General features: G+C 39.4%; 1 protein-coding gene across 1 annotated transcript in view; it reads right to left on the minus strand.

Moving 5' to 3' along the window:
* IL17REL (interleukin 17 receptor E like) overlaps window positions 1–21,460 on the minus strand; it is a 45,896-nt gene that overhangs the window by 17,452 nt on the left and 6,984 nt on the right. Inside the window, exons 2-5 of the mRNA XM_058420186.1 lie at window positions 10,061–10,088; window positions 3,219–3,368; window positions 2,364–2,473; window positions 862–976 (exon numbers count right to left, since the gene is read on the minus strand). Coding sequence (XP_058276169.1) covers window positions 862–976; window positions 2,364–2,473; window positions 3,219–3,368; window positions 10,061–10,088 — 403 coding nt within the window. The remainder of the gene's footprint in view (window positions 1–861; window positions 977–2,363; window positions 2,474–3,218; window positions 3,369–10,060; window positions 10,089–21,460) is intronic.

The raw sequence follows: 21,460 nt of genomic DNA on the forward strand, positions 1-21,460 counted from the left end.
TGTCAAACCACATAGCAGGGAGGGCACTGTACCAAGGGGCAAGGGCGAGAACCACCCATCCATGGGTTCTGGAGGTGGGAAGGCAGGACAATCCCTGGCACGGGATCAAACAAGGGGTCTCATGTCATTTATTGCTTTTTCCTTCCCTGGCTGCACTGTATCTTGGTTGGACCATGGCGCTGGTCCAACCAATTTGTATTCACAAATTTTGTATAGTGCTGAATCTACTTTTGTATGCACATGGCATAATTTGTAAAAAATTTGCAGGCACTTCACCCCAAAAACAAGGAAAAACGCTACCTAATCTTTTCCAGTTACATGTAAACAGGCTATAGAACAGCTGTTAATGAAAGTAAGAATAAATTTCTAGAGACTTTCTTATTAAGCTTTCCTCAGCTTCTGAAGCCAGCCCTGGGCCACCCATGCAGAGCAGCTCCATCTGGGGCACAGAGAGCAGGCAGGCTGAACCTGCGGGCAGAGAAAGAGCATGTGCCAATCACAAGAAGGGCAACTGTGACAAATGCATAGTGTAAATTCAGTTTTCTACATACTTTTAGATATAAACTCTGGGTTTTATAGCAAGCTGAGACCTTTACTTGCTAACAAAAAAACCCGCTGAAAAAAACTAAGACTGGTCCTGGCATATGTGATCTACCATCAGTTAGGCCAGTGTATCCCAGAACCTGATTTGGGTGTGCTTTTGCCTTTGAGGGTGGGGGGTTTGTTTGTTTGGTTGGTTGGTTGTTGGTTGGTTGTTTTTTGTTTTTTTTTTTGTGGGGGTGGGGGTTTTTTGTTTGGGTTGGGTTTTGTTTTTGTTTGTCTGTTTTTACAAGATATTTCTTGAAAAGCATCTGATCCTACCTTCAACATAATATTGCTGACTCAGCTTGACTTCACAGTAATGTGGTACAGTTTTCATGGTCACATAGATGTGTTGTGCTACATTGACTTCAATGCAATTGAACTGTACCTGTACCTGTTTAAAACGTTTATAGTATTGAGTTCACACATGACTTCCAGATATGGAAAAACCTTTGGTTAAAATATTTAAGAAAGAAATATTCTTTGTTCAGATATATTTACATTTAAAAGCAGCATTAAGCAGTCAATAAGATAGCATTAGGAATGCAAAAGAAGCTGATACAACTTAATAAAAGGATTTCAAAGAGTATCATTATTTCTAATCTAGGATGTTGCTATCACTTTCACTTTTAGAAATCCAAATAGCTACAAGATATCAAGTAATCCTAAAAGCCTAAAAACATCAAAAGCCCCAGTCTATAGGCATTCTACAGGCACAAACATGTGTAGAATGGAAAAAATGTCTGTTTAAATATTTGATAGCAACTTCCTAAAATTTATTAATTACAAAAACAGTTTATTAGACATAAAGTAAGAAACAAAAGTTGAGGTCCAGTTATAGCAGGTCATTCTCTCACTGCTATCAGTTAACTAATAAATTCCATGTAGGTTTTCCTGTTGGATACTCTCCTGTTTGGTAAAAGGCATTTGGAGGGTAAAAGGTGTCTTATGTCACCATTTCAGTCACTGAACTGAAGCTAGGAAAATTTCATTAAATATGATTGTTGATTCTTGCCTATAAACTTACTCTAAAAGCTACTGGTTGCTGACTGGCGGCCCTGCATTACCCATAGGGATGGATGTTCCATCATCAAGGGGCACCAAGTGCAAACTGCAGTTGCAGTTTGGGAGAACTTTGTTCCACATGTGCAATCAGTGAAACATGTACAAAGAACATGAAGCAACACATTGTGTATAGGATTAGTAACCATTATCCACCAGTAACTGCAAAAATTCATGCCTTTCAAACAATTGGTCAAGGGTAGTTCCCTTTTCCCCCAGTTGCAAATTTTAATAACAAATACTTCCCCTTAACAAATAATGCCCCTTACAAGGGCTTAGGACAGATGAGCACAAGTGCTTAGGCATCTGTCTGTCTTCTAGAGTGTAAACTCTATTGACATGGTTTGACTGAAGTAATATGCACTTAAAATTTCTGTAGCATTGTTCTTCTTAGCCACTGGAGTCAGAAAAGCTTCCACACAATTTGGAGGGCACAAAAAGAAAGCTAGCAAGACTGATATGAAAATTAGGCTCTGCAGAGACAGGTTCCCTTGTCAAAAGGTAAGTGGAGGAAGTACAAAAATGGTGGAAAATTGAATTTATATGTTGTAAAAGGGCATTTTGTCATGGAGTTTCATTTGGCTAAGCTGAAGCATATGTTTCACTGTAGTTTTCCACAAAGTCAATAAGAAGAAAATAAAAGAGATACAAGAGATATTTTTTCCAAAGGCTTGTAAACATTTAAATTAAAAATTACTCCCCCACAAAAAGGAGTTTACCTTCTTTCCATTAAGCATCTTGCTTTTTTTCCTAGTGAATCTCACATTTGTGCACTGAGATTGCTGTGTGTCCAGTGAAAAAGAACATATTTCCAGCCCACGGACATTCTCTGAAATGAGTTAGAAACAGATTGCAAAAAATTAATTTAAGCATCTTTAAGAAGAACAAAAAATGTAAATGAAATACACCATATCATAAGCTTTCCTTCTAAGTGAAAGGCACACATATTTTACCTCTGCTAAAAAAGGGACATTATATAAATAGCTCGCACAAAGGAATAGGAACAAGGATTTAATACACATTGCTATAAATGAACATTTAAATGCAAATTTAAAAAATAAACCCATTAACTCTGAGTGAAGCAACTAGGAAATACCTAAATGGTAACATATGAAGCACATGAATAGCAAGGTGTTAGTAAAAATAGACTAGGCAAAGGAAGTTCATGTACTTTAATTTTATTTTAGTGCAGAACTGTAACTTCAGATGAATAAACTGTTTCTCCTTCTGTAGGGGCAGTCACTCATGTCCAGATTATCAGAGCAGACAGAATTAGTGTGTGTGCCTGCACGGATGCCAGAGCAAGAAAGAAAAGGGCAGCTGTGTGCTTGGGGCACTGGCAGAGGACAAGTTACGTGTGTTGTATTGGAAGGTACAATTCATTATCTCAGTTCTCATTCACTTGAGAAGGTCCACAACTTCATCCTTTTTTGTAGTAAAATACAAAAGTATTTTTCCAATAACATTACGTGAAAACAGCTTGGTCCCAAATATTACAATATGGAACAAATTTGGGCTGAATGGCCATAAACAAAAAGTGAACAAAAGGGCTCAGTAGAAAAGCTGACTCCTACCATCCAGACTCAGTGTTCCTTTAATGTTTAAATGAAGAGAGCATGGGCTTCCTTGGACACATTTCATCACGGTTGAGATCTTCATGCTTTTCAGTACCACAGAAGATAAAGATGCTGGAGCATCATGGCAGAAGCTGTTAAAAATGTCACCTGCAAATGCAAATACAAGGGCAGAGAAAACTGATTGCACACAGGATGTCTGGGGGAGAGCAAGCACTACAGGGGAAGTTCCAGCTCTCCTGAAATCAGTAAGAAAGTCACCACTGACCAGCAAAGCCAATACTTTGCCTAAGACTTTCACGTAGCCAACATAGCTAGTTGGCTTCATTAGCAATGTAGGGGGTTGGAATAAATTTCTAGGCTTAGGGAAATGTTAACCCACAAGAGGAAGCAATCATGCTTGTAACAACTATGATTAGCAGACACACCTAGACTAATACTGGTTTTAATTAAGTAGATCTGCTAGATCATGGCTAAACTAATAGTTTATATGAACATTTTTCAAAATCATCACCTGTATATTGTAATACAAGTAATGCATTAGTACTGTAATAGCACTTTAATTTTAGGACTTTCTGGCAGTCTCCATTGCTGTTAAAATGTAACTTTCACACAAGAGGGCACTATTGCATTCCTAGTCATGGAATAGTACCTTACTCCTCCTTCTGCTTTAAACCAGAACAACAAAGCTGCTCTGTGCCGCCTTCTAGGCACAGAACACAGTAATCAGTAGGCACAGAACACAGCTACTATGTCTTCTTCTGTTTCCCTGTCATTTAGTCATTCCAAAGCCTTAGGAAATGGGTTTGCAGAGGTAGAAGTTTAGGCTAGTATAAAAGGAAAAAATAGTCTTAAGGCCCCAAACCTCATCAGTTAGCATATTTCATCTCTTTCTACTTCTCGGTCTGCCCTACACAGAATCCAGTTATTTATTTATTTATGAATTTCTATTGGTACAGTGGATTTAATCCCCAGTGTATTCCTTGGGCTTCTCTACCTCACACCCATTGTTTGCAGTCTCAAAGACTATAATTCAAAAAAACATCAGAACAAATAGCCAAGGAATTAGGTTTTGTCCCTTGGCTTTGTGGTATACATGCAGCACAGCTCTTTTTAGCTGTAACTATATATATGCTATTTATTTGAAATATTTCTTAGCCTTCTCCCTTCCATACACAGTATGAAAGTTTAAAACCACCCAAGTAAAAAATAGTACTCTATTGACAATTGTCCTTCCCCTGGTGAGAGGCTAGAAGAAAAAAACCAAAAATCATATAATACAGCTGTTCAAAATGCTCCAAGAGGAGTTCAACAAGTACGGCAAAGAGTATGAAAGTATGAAACAGCAGTGCCACAATACTGTACTTGCCATAAAATTCAGGATAGCACTCCTAATGGAATCATCAGGAAAGGGTGTGTCCCTCGATGTCAAGACAAGAACTGTTGTCAAGTGTGGATGCTCATTGACTCAGAGGGAAGACACATCCACAGTTCTCACAGAGGAAAGGTAAGGCATGAAGAAGGAGGAAAATCTAAGCTTATCTAACTTATCCTTCCAATCCTTCCAATGAAGAAAAGTGCTCTAAATTCAAAGGCTGAAAGTGTGTTGAACCTGAGCAGGACTTCTTCCTGTCTTATGAGATCCCCATTTTCCCAGTGTCCAGTTGCAGCTGGAGCTCATTACCAAAGATCAGATACTGATACTGCAGGATGTGAAGACAGGCTGACAAAAATGTGGCACCTTTGCTTAAATCTGTTAGGCCTTAAGTGCCCTCACACCTGGTATCAGGAGAAAGAAGTCCTGGGGGATACATATCACATATGTACAGTCAGAAGAGACAAACACATCGATTCGCCACTCCATTAACCTGGTTTTGTGTCATTCAGCATTCAGGAGGCAACAGGATATGCTGATATGAACCAAGTGGAAAAGCATGGGGAAACAAGGACACTTTACCTCAGCTGGAAGTAGTCAACTCTGAATTATCCAAAGAAATACTGGCAACTAGAGAAGACAGTTTACGCAAACCAAGGAAAAAACACAGATCACTCAAAATATACACATAAGGCTTTAAGAGCCGTTGGAGCATGTAGACTTTTGAAGAATTTATAAACATTTCCACAGAGATGAGCCCTCAGAACTACAGTGCCCAGCAGCTGGATATGAACACTGTATTCCATGTTCCAAGAATGGGTGTTGTAATAATCCTGAAGGTATCTCAGGATGGAAAGTTATTGTACAATGTTCAATTAATCCATCCACAACTAACTGGAAGTTTATCATATTGCAGAACTACTTGATAACTATTACTAATAAAGTGGAAAGTGGTGATTAGTTTGAGCTCTGTCTCTTTGCTCAAAAAGATATTTTCCTGACTGCATCATAAGATGCAGTTGTGGATACCTGTGATCGGGATACGCAAAGCAGTCACATGGAGACGAGAAATTTCGCAGGGCAGAGTGTTTCTCCGAGAGAGCCCAAGGCTGAGCCAAGCCCAGAGCCCCTCTGCCTGTTTATTTCTTACTTTTTATACATTTGTGGGTCTGGCTGTGTATTGGCTTCTGGAGTTTTCACCTCCTAGCCAAATGGCCAGACCAACTGTCAGTTACAATTGTTTTCAGGTTAGAAATATGCAAACAAAGGACAGGGAATGAAAAATAAAGGATTTATTTATGTTACATGTGTGGGAAAAGGTAGAAACTGCTCCTAGTATTGTACAGTAGCTAAAAAGTCTGACTCCATTTTATGAACAATCAAAAGGCTTTAAAAAACTCAGAAAAACCAGAGTGACAGATACCCAATGGTATCTGGAAGTAGCTGTTTCTGCTTATGTTTTGGTTATTGGTGTAAATTTCTTGATCCAAGCTTATAACCTCAGCCATTCCCATGTCTGCATTGAAATTATGTAAGGGGAGGGCAATGTGAGTAGACATATGTATGTAGATATATAGGTAGATAGATAGATAGATAGATAGATAGATAGATAGATAGATAGATAGATAGATAGATAGATTAGATAGATAGATAGATAGATATTCAAAGTGAACAGTTCTTTACAAAGCATTCTGTTTGGGTCTATTGCCCACATGATTTTACCATTTTTGGGGGGGGGGGCAAGGAAACTGTCATGACTTAGCTGAATTTTCTCCTTAGCTATTACAGCCTGAAGTATGATAACATCAGATGTCACAGGGCTAGAACTATCTCATGAGAATTCTAAGTCATCCTGGGTGCATTACTGACACTGGATCGGCATCAGACAGATGCACAAACACTCTGCTGTCCCGTCAGCATAGACACTGTTCTCCTTGACCACGGTTTTTACTTTCAAACTGAGAACAAACATGTAATGGACTGAGTAAAATGAAATTATGCTTACATTTTGGGGGTTTTTTCCATTAATTTTATGATAGATGTTGAGAATTGCAAAACATACTGCAAAACTCATTAATAATAATTTAAATGGATCATATCCTGCATGAGGATACTTGCATTGGATTACAGTAAATACATGATACAAGGACAACCTGACAGAAAATAATTTTTATTGTATAAATCATCACAGTATGAGACTCATTTCTGACTAATTCTTTAACTCATACTATATCATCTTTTAATCCCCCCTTAAGATATTTTCTTCTGGAACACACCCCATTTTCCTTTTCACACACGTCGTTTTATCTATACCCCAGAAGACATAAAGATACATCTTGTTACACAAACCATCTCTTGAGTAAATCTTACCTAAATTTTGTGTTTATGAATAATAGCTGTAATTAGCCCTACATGAGAGAGGGATTGTTGCTTTAATAAAAGGTTCCTTAATTCTGGGCACATATAAGCCCAGGCATAAAGAAACCAAGGCTGTAGACATTTCCTTGTACTTTTGCCATCAGCTCAACCAGAGCAGATAATTTTTTTTTAATCTGATGATACAGCAATCAACCTAGAACTGTCACGACAGCAAATCCCACCTTATGTAGTTAGATAACAGAAGCCAAAGCTGAGCAATGAATAAGCAATAGAAATGAATAGATGGATAATTTGAAGCCTCAGGTAAGAAGATGAAATTAAAGAGCTTAAAAAAAAATTTAAAAATTAAAAAAAAAAGGCAGAGAAAACCTATTAATAACAAGATTGGGACAACACCCAATAGAAATTCCTAACTGTTTTTTTATCTGATATGTCTTCCCTGCAAGTATTGTAAGAATCTAAACTACTTAAGTATATTGACAGTGTTAAATCTGTGAGCATCTCTAAAGCCTACTAGAATTGCTTCACTGGCACATCATTCCATGAGGATAAATTACAGTAGTATTTCAAACCTATTTGCATATGATTTACCACAGTATCTGCTGCATCTGTTCATTGGGATGATTCAACAAAATTCATCAACAAAGTAGATATGCTCTCCTACAGTAACCACATGGTGCACTTCAGTTAACAAGTACCAAAATTCACTACTTGAAAGTACTTACAGCAATTAAGAAGTTGATTAAATTTTAGATTGACAGCCTCTCTTTCACAATAGATTGCAATGGACAGTAAATTAAAAGGGTTTCATGGTTGTGTGTTCAGAAAACATTTCAGACTTTCAGGGATATTGAACAACATGGTGATATACTGTGCCAAATACATTCTCTGAAAATATAATTTTTCAAAATCATTGATACTTTGATGTCAATATATGGATGTATTACAGTGAATTTCAAATACTACAGTAGTTCTTACGTACCTACCGGTCTAGAAGAGCAGGAGGAAGAAGGCCGAGTCAAAGCTACACTGCCAAATACTACTGAGGTGATGCTTGCAAATTTTTGTTGCAACTAAAAGAAATTACTACTGCAAGGTAAGGTCCTCTTTTATAGAGTTAAGGTCTTGAGGTAAAATTACCTCAAAAAACAAATATTTTTTTTTAAATAATATAGAAAAGGAAGTATGCAAAGAAGCACACACCCAACTGTTGCACAAGTGAATTAAGATGAAGACAAAAAATGCTTTTTCATCACCACTGTAAGGCTGTCATCCTACATGTTACTTGTGTTGAAGATAGCTGATAAGTTTTTTTCAGACAGCATTGAAAACCTTCAACCGGCTTCATGTATATCATCTCCAAATATATGGATCTTTAGTTTACAAACCCTTCAGTGCCCCTCAGTTAAGAGTGAAATATCTAGTGAAATATTCTAGCACGTCAGAAATATCTGACGTGCATCATCTGCATGTCCCTGCATCAGGGGATGGACCAGACAACTCCCAGAGATCCCTTCCAACCTCATCCTGGCTGTATCTGTGATCTGAGCAACTCTGGCAGTCAACAGAAAGTGACAGCCTCTCTTGCCTGTCTCCCAGCATGCAAATCCCCTTGTCCTGAAACGGATGGAATGAATCACCACCTCATGGTACCCGTGAGTCTCCACTATCTAGATCCGCATTTGTGTAATACCCAGCACAGATTTTAACTCATAACCAACAGAATTATGGGCATTCTTCCCTTTGAGAACAGGCTGAAAGCCTTGATTTTCTCGGCCTGTACTGCTCAAGGATGTAAAGGCATGCTTCAGCTAGCACAGCAAGGGTCAACACCCCTGTTTCTTCTTCCATCTTCCACATAGTTTGTGCAACTACCAGCTCAGCTGCCTAATCCTAACAAGATTCATTCACAACCCTTGAACCAGCCACCAAAGTTTCACTCTGCTAACTGGCAGAAGACTAGAGATTTTTTCTGGTGAGACTTTTAACTGCATCCCTTCCATACACATATTCTTTCCCTCCATCTCAACACAATCCCATAAATGCCATGCATTCCAAGTAAGGACTCGCACCAGCTGACATTCAGCGCACGTCCCATGCCACACCATCAGCATCTCACACGCTTGAGCTCAACATCTCATCTTCTCCCTGTCTATGTACCCACTGCCACGTGGATTCAGGAATGGCACTGTGGAGACCAGCAGCACTCAGAGCTGAGCCTCCAGCTAGGACTGTCCTCTCAGGGGGGTTATGACTGTCCTCTCAGGGGGGGACTATGTCCTCTCAGGGGGGACGGTGACTGTCCTCTCAGGGGGGATGGTGACTGTCCTCTCAGGGGTGTTATGGCTGTCCTCTCAGAGGGGTTATGACTGTCCTCTCAGGAGGGACTGTGACCTCTCAGGGGTGTTATGGCTGTCCTCTCAGGGGGGGTTATGGCTGTCCTCTCAGAGGGGTTATGACTGTCCTCTCAGGAGGGACTGTGACCTCTCAGGGGTGTTATGGCTGTCCTCTCAGGGGGGGTTATGACTGTCCTCTCAGGGGGGACGGTGACTGTCCTCTCAGGGGTGTTATGACTGTCCTCTCAGGGGTGTTATGGCTGTCCTCTCAGGGGGGGACTATGTCCTCTCAGGGGGACTGTGACTGTCCTCTCAGGGGGACTGTGACTGTCCTCTCAGGGGGACTGTGACTGTCCTCTCAGGGGGGCTGTTTGCGAGGCAGCTGCTTCATACTTCCCTGCATAGAATGTGTGCACTGGAGGAGTGACTGATGGAGGCTTCAGAGTTCAGGTAATTCAAGCCCCTGTATTATTACTATAGGTAATATCAGTAATGAGTAGAAGCAATAAAAACAGGTAAAATGACTTAGCAAACTCTTTCCTTCACTATTGTGAGGAAAATTGTAAAGCAATTGTCATTATTAACCTATTATTTATCAAAACCTACCAATTTCCAACGTTTTTTATGGAAGAACTGGTGGTAAATACCCTGTCATGACAGTGACTGGACGTCACTAGGATAGTGGATTTAATATTTTTAACAAATTATCTTTAAAAACAAACACAATAAAAATGTGAATGATGTGTACTCACCAGAAGGTTTGCTTTGACAATGGACCCCCTGCAAACAGAAGCAAAATATTTTAAGAGCTGAGGTAATAATAAAAATAAATACTGCTCAATCATTGTACATAAGTAAACATAGCTTAAACAGGTAAACATATTAATAGTCCAAAACAGAAATAATTTTCAAGGTTAAAAAAAAGAGATTTTCCGACAAAGTTAAAAAGCACATCAGTGCTGCATATGACAGTATACATATGGGGACACAAGATCAGCATTATCCTCATTTTCATGTATTTCTACTGAGGTGTGTAATTGTTCTAACAAGTGTAAGAGTTCCATCAAATAAAGACATAATTTTATCAGGTACTGCCATTCCTATTGACCAAGAATTTATGCATTACTTCATTAAACTCTGCAAAGGAGTTTAATGGTAAACACCAGGGCAAAGAAACCCAACGATTTTACAATGGAAGATATCTAGAACATTACTGAATATTATATGTCTTTTTAGAAGATCCCCCTAGAAAGAAAGCATTATGGCAATTGCAAATGAAGTGTAGAAATAAGACTTTTTATTTCTGACATCTGGCTTAGAAGACTGAAAATTAAATTACTGAGCCACAGTACTTATTGTGTTCAAGGGAAAGTGACTTTGTAGGAGGCAAAGTGAACCTGGCATTGAGATTTTAACAAGCTTCCAGCAATCTTTCAGACAGACTACATCCATTTTCCCAGTAAAATAAACATTTAACCACACACTAAAATTTTGTAGAGGACAGAAATAACAAATCTTACTTTGACTGCTATGCGTGACATTCTAAAGAAAGGCTATTCCTTAGCCAGCAAATACTGTTTACTGCTGTTCTAGCATTCAAGTTTTTGGCATAGTTCTTATACCAGGATTCTTTTGCATTCAGAATATATGTTCCCATTTTCTTTCCTTTAAAAGCAACGTCCTGTTGACAGAGATACTTTTATCACACCCACAAAAGTAGCAGACATTGCCTTGTCTCCTCTGCTCTCAAACGGAATGGCAGCTCTCAGCCCTTTCAAAACTTTTTAGGATCTTGTCAACAAGCCAACAATCTGTGAGTTTCAGAGCCAGCAAAGGACTTCTGGTGGACATTTAGAAGTTCTTGAATTGAAACACAGAGGGAAGCCTGGGCAAGCACTAGCACATCGTAAAATAACTATTGCTTGGTTTTCCAGGAGGCTTTCATCCACAAGGAACTGTGTGCTCCTCCGAAACAAATCTGTAGAGCAAAACCATATTATAGCTTCAGGTGAGAAATGGCAGCATGTTCACCCCCCCTGTGGCAGCTGCCTGGGGTACCTGACCAGTCCTGCTCTTCGTGACAGCTTTTCATCTGAGGTAAATAAGCTCCTTCTTAAAGGAGGCCTTTAGACAACCAGTGACCACTGTCTAACCTGTATCAGTTCCCATTCTTCTGTCTTTTGGGCAATTCTATTTTTTAACAATCACTTTTGGATGTAAGTTGTCATCTTTTACTACAGGTAATTTGTTACTATGACTCAAAAAAAAAATAAAAAGCACAAGTGCAGAAAAGACAGTATTTTAAACCACAGTTTATAATAAGACAGATGTGGTCAGATACTGTCATAGGCTGAAGATTAGAAAAATTATTTGTGACATTGTTAAATATAGTGTTTTGGCTTCTTCTACAGCATGATACATTGACACTCAAATTAGGGCCTGTTTAAACCAGACAAGGGGCAATGGTTTTAAATTGAAAGAGAGTAGATTTAGATCGGATGTAAGTAAGAAAATGTTTTACAGTGAGAGTGGTGGAAACATTCAAGGCCAGGTTGGATGGGGCTCTGAGCACCCTGATCCCGTCGGAGCTATCCCTGCTCACTGCAGGGGACTAGATGACCTTTAAAGTTCCCTTCCAGCCCAAACCATTTTATGATTCTATAAAGTACAGAATCTTTACATAAGATTCAAACTTCTTTACATAACTGTTCTAAAACTGGGATACTTCTATTTCAATGAAAAACTGAAAATGGTAACAGATAAGACATAATTTCTGCTGTAAAATAGAAATACTTGTTATTTATTAATTATTTCTGTCCTCTTCCCTGCAAAATAAGCTTCATTGGTAGTTTGGTGATGCTCCCACCACACTTTCATCAATAAAAAGAACCCTATAGTTTTCTGAATTATTCAGTGCGACGTTAAGCCAATAGAAGTGGAACATGCCAGCTCATATAAAATTACCAGATTTTAACTGCTGTTTCAAAGTCCTAATTTTGAATTATTTCTTATTAAATCCTGCAGAAGTATACTGCAAGAAAACTTGAACTGAGTCACTTTACTTGAGATTCTCTATGGCCTTAGGAAGTAGAATAGCCAAATGTACAAAATGACTGAGAAAAATCAAGTGAGTGCGTTAGGGAGCTCACTTTTTGTTGAGAAAACCTGTCTGCTGGATCAACTTCTCAGTCATTACTTACTGCAAGAAATTTATCTCTCATGAGGCTGATCATTCAGCACATTACTTCCATATTTTAACTTCCCATTTTGCAGCCAGACTGTTGAAAATATGTCGGTTAGGTGGCTTGACAGAGTTCCCAATTGCCAGTCAAAATTTCTTAGAACAGCATCTTTAACTTCTCTAACCATTCTTTCTGGTTACAAGCTTAGTGCAAAAAATACATTAAAAAAAATCAAGATCACACTGAATTAAACAACCAAAAAAATCTCACAAAAATCAGAGGATTCAGCTTTTTTATTAGAGAAGGCCATCCCCTTGTTATGACACCTGAAAAATGAAAACCAGATGTAAAATAATTACATGTATTGCCAGGGAAAAACCAAAACGCCCACTTCTGTGGGCTGTGGCATGATAAAGAAATCCTCTTATACCTTTTAGTCTATCTTAATTAATTACTGGGTTTCACTATCGGATAGAGGAATCCTATCATCTGAACTCTTACATTTATTTTCTTGTCTTTTCCACAGGAAAGAAAGAAATATCCTTTTGTGATTTTTGTTGTAGTAGGGAGATGTTTTGTCATCCTTGGGCATTTGGTTGTGTTCTGGGTGAGGAGTTGTTGGGAATATTTACATAAATAATCAAGTATTTGTACAGACACTTGCCAGTTACAGCAACATTTGGTTACAGCCCGATTTCTTATTTTTTTTAAGAAGTATTTCTTTTTATTGTACAATACCAAGTGGGTGGGGGTGGTATTTTCTTTTACAATCATTTTGCAAAACAGTCCAAAGAGACCATTTGTCTGAAAGAAAAACTCAAATGAAATAACCAAGTTCCTCTCCCACTTTCTATGTCTTTTTTTTTCAGGAATTTTCAGTGATGAGTGCAATAGAAAAACAAAACGCACTAAAACCCGAATGGAAATTTTCTTCCCCTTTCACAAATGCCGAGGGCATCTTTTATGCAAAAATAAGATCTTGAACATGATAGTACATTTTACTCCTATACAGAGAGAATCTTTGATTCATATCTTCTCTGGCAAAGAGCCTAAGCGAAATATACTTACACAATGCACAAACAGTTAGGGATTTTCCTATTTCTCTGGGGTTTTCCCCATTTGTGGTGTTACTCAACTGTAGCTAGAGGTTATCTGAACAGACACCACCAGTATGCAGTATTCTGAATAGAAGATGTGGTGCCAACATTTTAGCTAGCACAGCAACTCCTCCTCAATCTAAGACAATTGTAATATCCCATTGTTCTAACAATTGTAGAGAAGAGAGTGAGATCAGCAGAGGAAGACTTGGACTGGGGGCACAGAGAGTGTTTTCATGAATTAAAATTGCCAAGAAAAAGAAACAAAGATCAAATCTGCTTCCCATTTCCTCTCATATCTTCAGGCACTAAATCAAGTGCAGAATTGTGGAAATTCTTCCCTGGATGTTCTGTCATGCTGGAAAGAGTCTGAGGAAAGTTTGGGTTCACAGTCTACCTGTTTGTTCTGTTGTACCTTGTTTATAGAAGGTGGCAGCTCTTCCACAATTCTGTAAGGAATAGTAAAAAGCCTGAAATTTCTTTAAAATGTATTCTTTAGTTGGGATCAGGTTGTCAGACATTTAACATTCATTCATTAAGATACCTACATTACTCAGTGAATGTAGAATGAAGAGTTTCCTCTCCTTTTTCAGTGATGCTCACTGGCAAAGCTCTTAGCTACATTTCTATTTTAGGTTCACTTGTCAGAGAAGGCAGAGAGAAAGGAACACGACCATATTCTGACGTTTCCCTCTATTCCAACAGTTTCTATTCTTTAGCCACCATTAAAAGCAAGCATGGGATTCTATGTACTTTACAACACAGGAGAAGGGTGGGTTTTCAACAATTGATGTTCAAATTGTAGCAAAAAGGCCAATAAAGATGATTAATCTGAATATGTTCTTTTTTGATTTCCAATTGAGAGGAGATGCTCTGAAAAAAAAAAAAAATCATCTTATTCTGCACACAAATAGAAAGGATGTCCCAGATCACTGGGTATAGTCCCCTGGTAACCATAGGTACCATGTAATCTAATCCCTTTCAAAAACTGGTGAAGCATCATTTTAAAATCAGTCAGGCTTTGTGCACTGCTGTGAGAGTCAAGGCTATTCCAGAAGACCTGTTGTCTACCAGCACCAAACCTTTTAATTTCTTACATGAAAACAATAATGGTTAGCTTCTACTGACTTCTGATTGTGCTCATTATCTTTTCACTTAAATAGATGCTTTCCAACCTGGAATTTACTTTTTATTTATCTGCAACCAGTAATATACCTTTTCTCAGGTTTTTTTGTGAGACTGTAAAAGCCAAACTCTTACTCCTCTCTAATAAACCAGATGTTTCTTCTCACCATCACCCTTCTCAGCAGCTTCTTCTACTTTAATGTATCTGTCCAAATGGAGTGACCAGAACCATCCATAGCTGTGAAAACATCGTATTAATCTTTGTCTCACTTGGGAACACCACAGCCAGGCCATATCCTTCACCACAGAGGGGGAGCTGCCTACCTCTGTCTGTGTAAACAACCCAACAACACATTTCCTTTCTTCAGCTGTTCACCCATTCAGTTCACAGAGGGAGGAGCCCAGAGATGCTGGTCCATTAGAGTCCTCAATGATTCCTCGTGGCCCCTAGTAGAAAACCTGGCATGCCAGTGTGATCTCAGTCACCTCCATAAGGAAAAGCACTTTGAGCAGTGGACAGCCACAGTCAAAGTTATATTCATCTCCACCATTTAAGAACTTTGGATGGAAACAGAGAGGATTCAGAGATCTCTCTGTATCAAAAGCTCCACAGACCATCAACAAATCCCTGAAATTCCTTTCACAGAGACAATCAACCCCAGAAACTCTCTAGGGAATATTTCATGGAGGAAAACAACTGAGTATGTTTTAGCTTTTTCCAGAGCTATTTTCATAGGTAAAGGCCATAATGCCTTTGCAATTTACACATCATGCTGTGGGGGACTGGAACCTCACAGAACTTTTCTCATTATGTTCTTAGAAAGCTCACTGCTGTATTTATCGCACCAAATGTAAGGAAACAGAATTCTTTACAGTAAAAGAAAGCACAGTGATAACACAATGTCCCACTGAAAGAAGACTTAACTATATCATGGTCAAGAATTTATATAAAAATGCTTGTTATTGAAAGTGGATGAAAAGCAAAAATAATAGACCTCCAAACCACACTTGGCAAGTGAATAAAAGCGTGGTTATATTTATCAAATTGCAATGATTAATACACTTAGTATAAAAATTTAGAACTGTTAAAAATTCATAGTTAGTACTGCTGATACTGTGCCCTCAAAAGACCTTTTCTCTAAAGGAGCATCTGTATTTGTTTTGACATCACATGTAATTATTCTCACTGCCAAGGTAAAACTATTTTACTAATGACAGTTTTCAATTTTTGGCAAACCACGAGGTTGTTCTCCAGCTTTTACAGGCAATGTGGTGATCTGATACATGTGAGCAGCATGCAGTGGGATTACTTAAGCAGTAATAGATGGAAACATTTGGACTGTTATCCATGCAGAAGAGAAACAGACACCCAAACTTATGGCAAAACATTATTTTGGACTACTTCAAACTACGAAAACACCTGGATGCTGCTGGATTGTTTTACAGAATGATAAAAACAAAACATCTGAGTCATGCCTAAACATTATCCAGCTCCAGGTCTTTTCCCTGTGTGTTCCAAGAGGAACAAAAAGCATCCTATCTCATTAGTGCAGTGTTGAATCTGAAAGAATAATTGCTACTCAGAAGTGGGATATCAAGCTCAGGCTCAGTACAGTGCTAATGAGGTCATGCACTTTTTGGATGAGAGCTGGCTTAACTCCAGCAGAGTAAGGTAACATCTGGCTGTATTAATGCTCTGTTGATGTGCTCTGAGCTCATCAGTGAAACAGCCATGAACAAACAGGGAAGACTGACTGTGTTTACTGAAGGTTATGATTCACTCTCCAGTAAGATTTCCCAGGCATCTCAAGGAGCGACTGTTACCAGTTGTCACTGTAGCACCTTCCATTTCACACGTAAATGCAAAGGTACAGACCCTGTCTTCCACAACCTGCTCCAACACCCCCATCACAGCTTAGCAGTGCTTCAGGAGTGCAGGAGCACGTGACTAAGATCTGCAGCCCCCTTAGATTTCCATCCTTCTGTTTACCTGCTGCTAGTCAGGTACAAGACAGATTTCTGTTTTCCAGGCAATATGCATTTCCTCCTGCGCTGTACTGATGCAGAGGAATCCCATTCCTATATTTTAACTGCACTGTTCCATATGTTATCAGTACTGCACATGGCATATAGTATCTTCTGGCCCTTGTGTTGGCTACATGGCTGACTCCCTTCCAGAGCAGAACTGGAGGAGTTAGAAGCACAGTAATTTCTCAGAACTTTTGGCTGTGACATACATTTATCCTGTAAGTGAATAGGCAGACAAAACAATATTGCTTTGAGGTCTCTCAGCTGGGAAGAATATTCCCCACTTCTAATTTTTTTAAATTAATTTTATTTAAAAGTAATGTTGAGATACAAAAAAGGACCCACATATAAACCACTAGCTTTAAAATTTATTGGACCAAAGGGAGCTATGGAACTATGACTGCCTGAAATAAAAGCTGTCTGTTCTATTGTGTGCTTCAACTCCAGGACTAGAAGCAGAATTTGCTTGAAGCAACAGTATGCATTAACTTCTTTCTTTTAGAAATGAAGGGGGGAAAAAAAAAAAAAAAAAAAAACACCAACCCCCGCCCCCAAAAAATTTTGTCAATCATTTTGATGTCATGTTTCCTACAATATTAATACAAATTGTTAACAAAACAGAAAGCATACAATCAACACAATAAAATTAAAATGTACTTTGACTGCCATACCCTCAGCTGGTATAAATCAGCACCATCCCATACACAGAGTGTCAAAAATTTCAGACCACTTAGCTACATGAAAGGAGAACTAATCTACCAAATCAGCACTTCTAGTATAACAATGAGACAGGGACACGCCGGCACAGCATTTATTGTTTCAATTACTTTCTGGGGATCTCATGCAGGGGATGATAAAATGGAATCACAGAAATGTAGGATGGAAGGGGTCTCTGAAGGTCACCAAGTCCAGCCTGCTGCTGGAAGCAGTACTGTCACCAGCACCAGATCAAGTCAGCAATTATTTTGGTCATTTCTTGAAAAACCGGAGGACACAGATACCACAAGCCCTCCAGACAACCTTGGATATCCTGTGGTTTGAGGTTAGGGTGTTATAATGATCTTTGTAGCACAAAACAGGCTACAAGAAAAAAGATCCCTCAGCAACACTGACAGAACTGGGACTAGCAGTCTCAGAGGTGACTGGAATCAGTGGGCAGTAAGATTGCCATAGAAAAGAAAGAACAGAGAAGAAAGAAAGAAAAGAAAAGAAAATTTAAGAAAAAATTCAAGTGAAGATTATGAGAAGATACTTTCCAGGACAGAACTGCTCCTCCTGCAACTGGAGATGGCAATTATATCATTTGGGAATATGTTTTATTTTTGCCTGAAGATACTTTTCTATTCCAGTTACTGTCTTCTCATACATCCTAACACTATTGCTCAGCAAAAAGAGGAGATATACTGCAGGCCTTGTTTCCCAGTGTTCTGGCATACACAGCAAAGCCCTCACTGTTTTGCTCTAGGCAACTATTCTTCTGCTATATGTCTAGAGTCGGTCCCAGGAGCAATACGCAGTGCTCAGCTGTACACTGTGAAATGTAAATGAAAATGCCACGCTGCTCACATTCGAGATTGTGGAAGGCTATGGTTGGGTGAGACACATTCCATTGATTTGAGTGAGCTTTGAATCTGATGCAAGCAGGGATGGATTATTCCGCCTGTTGTGGTGGGTTACCCCTGGCTGGATGCCAGGTGCCCACCACAGACACTCTGTCGCTCCTCTCCAGCCCTGGACAGGGAAGAAAAGATGTCACCAAAGGCTCCTGGTTCGAGATAAGGACAGGGAGAGATCCCCCAGCAGTTGCCATCACAGGCAAAATAGACTCAGCTTGGGGAAATTAGTTTAATTGATCCCCAATTAAAATCAGAGTAAGCTTAAGAGAAAATAAAAAACAAACCTTGAAACACCTTCCACCCTTCCCTCCCTTCTTTACAGACTCAGCTTCACTCCTGATTTGTCCAGCTCCTCCCCCTCAGCAGTGCAGGGGAACGAGGAAGAGGGGCTGCAGTCAGTTCATCAAATGTCATGTCATCATTGCTGCTCCTTTCTTCTCAGGGAGAGGACTCATACCCTTGCTCCTTCCCCTGCTCCAGCAAGGAGACAGACCTCCATGAACTTCTCCAAGATGAGTCCTTCCCATGGGCTGAAGTTCTTCATGAACTTTTCCAGTGTGGGTCTCTTCCACAAGGTGCAGTCCTTCAGGAACAGACTGCCCCACTGCAGGTCCCCCACAGGGTCAGAAATCCTGCCAGCGAACCTGCTCCAGTGTGGCTCCACTCTCCACGAGCCACAGCTCCTGCCAGGAGCCTGCTCCACCACAGGCTTCCCACAGGGTCACAACCTCCTTAAGGCATCCGCCAGCTTCATCAGGGGATAGAGAAAGCTGATATTGCAGAGGTGCTACCACATCACTGATGGTCTCGACCTTGGCCAGTGGTGGGTCTGTCTTGGAGCTGGCTGGCAGCTTCTCACAGAAGCCACCCCAGCCCAGCTACCAAAACTTCATAAACCCAATACACCTATGCAAACATTAAATTTTCCCATGAGAAAAGGGTCACATCATTCCCAAGTAAGGCAATTTCTCTGTGAGGAGTTTGCATTAGTGAGTAGTGAAATAAAGCCAAAGTTTTCAGCCATTTTCAAAAGGATTAAGTCAGCCAAATCTGAAAGAGGGCTTAGGTACCTGAAATAAAATTTAAGCAAACTGGTAACCTCAGCTCAGCACCATGATCCATAATACCCAATCAATTGCCACACAACACTAAGGGCACCTAAGCTCATTAGACACCTCCTTTTCTGGTCTGAAATATCCCTGTATGCACACAATCTGGTGTTTAGTTTGTGACCAGAACGAGACTGGAATGACCTCTAGCTCATGTCAGGGATAGAAGACACTCATAGTGAAACACATCCACATCCACGTCACCCAGCATAGCAGGTGGCTGGAGATTTAATAGTAACAGAAAAACTAACAAAGCTCAAGCCTCTTTCAAACGAAATATTAGAAGGGGAAAGCAGAATATGGACATTTTCCAGCTTTTATACTCCAGCTTTCAAGTACTTATCTCAAGGGACCACCAGGTTCAACATCCTCCTTAAACTGAAGCAGTTTTGAGATTTTTTTGCCACACTGCCTGGTAAATGAGAAGGTTTCCCTGGCCTCCTGTCAGAGCAGTCAGGGTGTACAGAGGAAATGGAAGAATGCTGGTCTGAGAGAAGGACAGGGAAGACACAGTGAAAAATTTTAAGTTGCCTTTGTTGAGTGCTTTCAACATTCACACGGGAGAACTGTTTCCTACTTACATTTCATTCTAAGCAGTGATCAGAAAACAAACCAGAAACTGAAACTGGAAGAGTAGCTCTCAGCAGCCATTCCACAAAGAGAGCATCAAACTCTCACTCATAACTTAGGGTTGTGGGCTCTAGAGAGTGGAGATCAGACTCACTGGCTGTTTAACTTTTTCCCTTGCCTTTCCTGATGCAGCACCATGCTGAGCATGCAGGTTTCTCACAGTGCCCTGACAAGTCTCTAATACTTTCTCATGATCTCCACTGAATCTGTATTTAATAACCTGGAACTACAGGGACACAGCAGCATCACCAAAGGGGTGAATGTTGTAGACATTACCCTGAAGTGCTGGAGGTGTAGGCACTTAAAACCAAAAAAGAACTTGCTATCCCTGCCATCATGGATCACAAACTCATACTATAATTTATAATAATGCAGCACACTTGGCAAAAAAAGATTTTATAATAGTTTCAAGACTTTGGAGGCCACATTTCAGGGTTGAGGCTCCCTTCAAACCAGGAGCACATGTTTCCAGGTTTTGTCACTCTGCTTAAAATGATGTTTCTCCCTCTTCTCCTTAAACAGAAGAAAATTTCAAATCTAAATAGTCCTGGAACTACCCTTCATTATAGCTCCTCCAGATGAGAAGTAATTTTCAATGTTGACTTTGGTTTTATTCTAGCCTTAGATTATTTTGTGTAAGGATGTAAGGCCATACAGATGATCCCACAGGACATGGCAGAAGCCATGGTAGTCTCAGATGACTGTCCTGGAGGCTTCTGCATTCCTGCCTGGTGCCACGGTATCAACTAAGGAACTGCGCCTATTAAAGACAATGCTAAACATGCCTGATTGGCTCTAATAGTGCTTGCTTGAGTTACTGAAATATTCTAGCCACAACAAAATGAGGGAAACCTTAGTAGATAAAAAAGTTTTTTTGTAGCTGTATTCTTGAAAATTTTTGAGAGAGGACTATTTCCTGGCTGTTCATATTTGTATTATTATGGAAAGTCTGAATCCTACTTCAGAAACTCTATACCAGAATCCTTACATACATGCCTTTGCTCTCCTATCAAGAGCAACAAAAGCCAAAAACACCTTTCCCTGAAAGAACTAGCTGTGTGAGTACAAGAGAAATTATAAAAATTCAAAATTTGCTGTGTAGAGAAAAAGCCTACTGAAAATATCTATCATGTGTCTTGTAGCTGAAACATTTGCAGTTTGAGATAATTGATAAAGAATTCAGCTATATATGAACTTGGAAAATTTAAAGAGAAATAAATCATTTCCAATGCAGATTAATTATTTGAGATGTCATTACATATGTCTATTTCTCAAAATTTTTACTTTTAATTATAATTTTGTGGGGGTTTGGGGAAGGGGGAACAAACTGTGAAATAGTCAGATAATTTACCTTTATATAAAGTA

This window comes from Hirundo rustica, chromosome 4 (assembly GCF_015227805.2).
Source record: "Hirundo rustica isolate bHirRus1 chromosome 4, bHirRus1.pri.v3, whole genome shotgun sequence".
NCBI classification, from domain to species: Eukaryota; Metazoa; Chordata; class Aves; order Passeriformes; family Hirundinidae; genus Hirundo; species Hirundo rustica.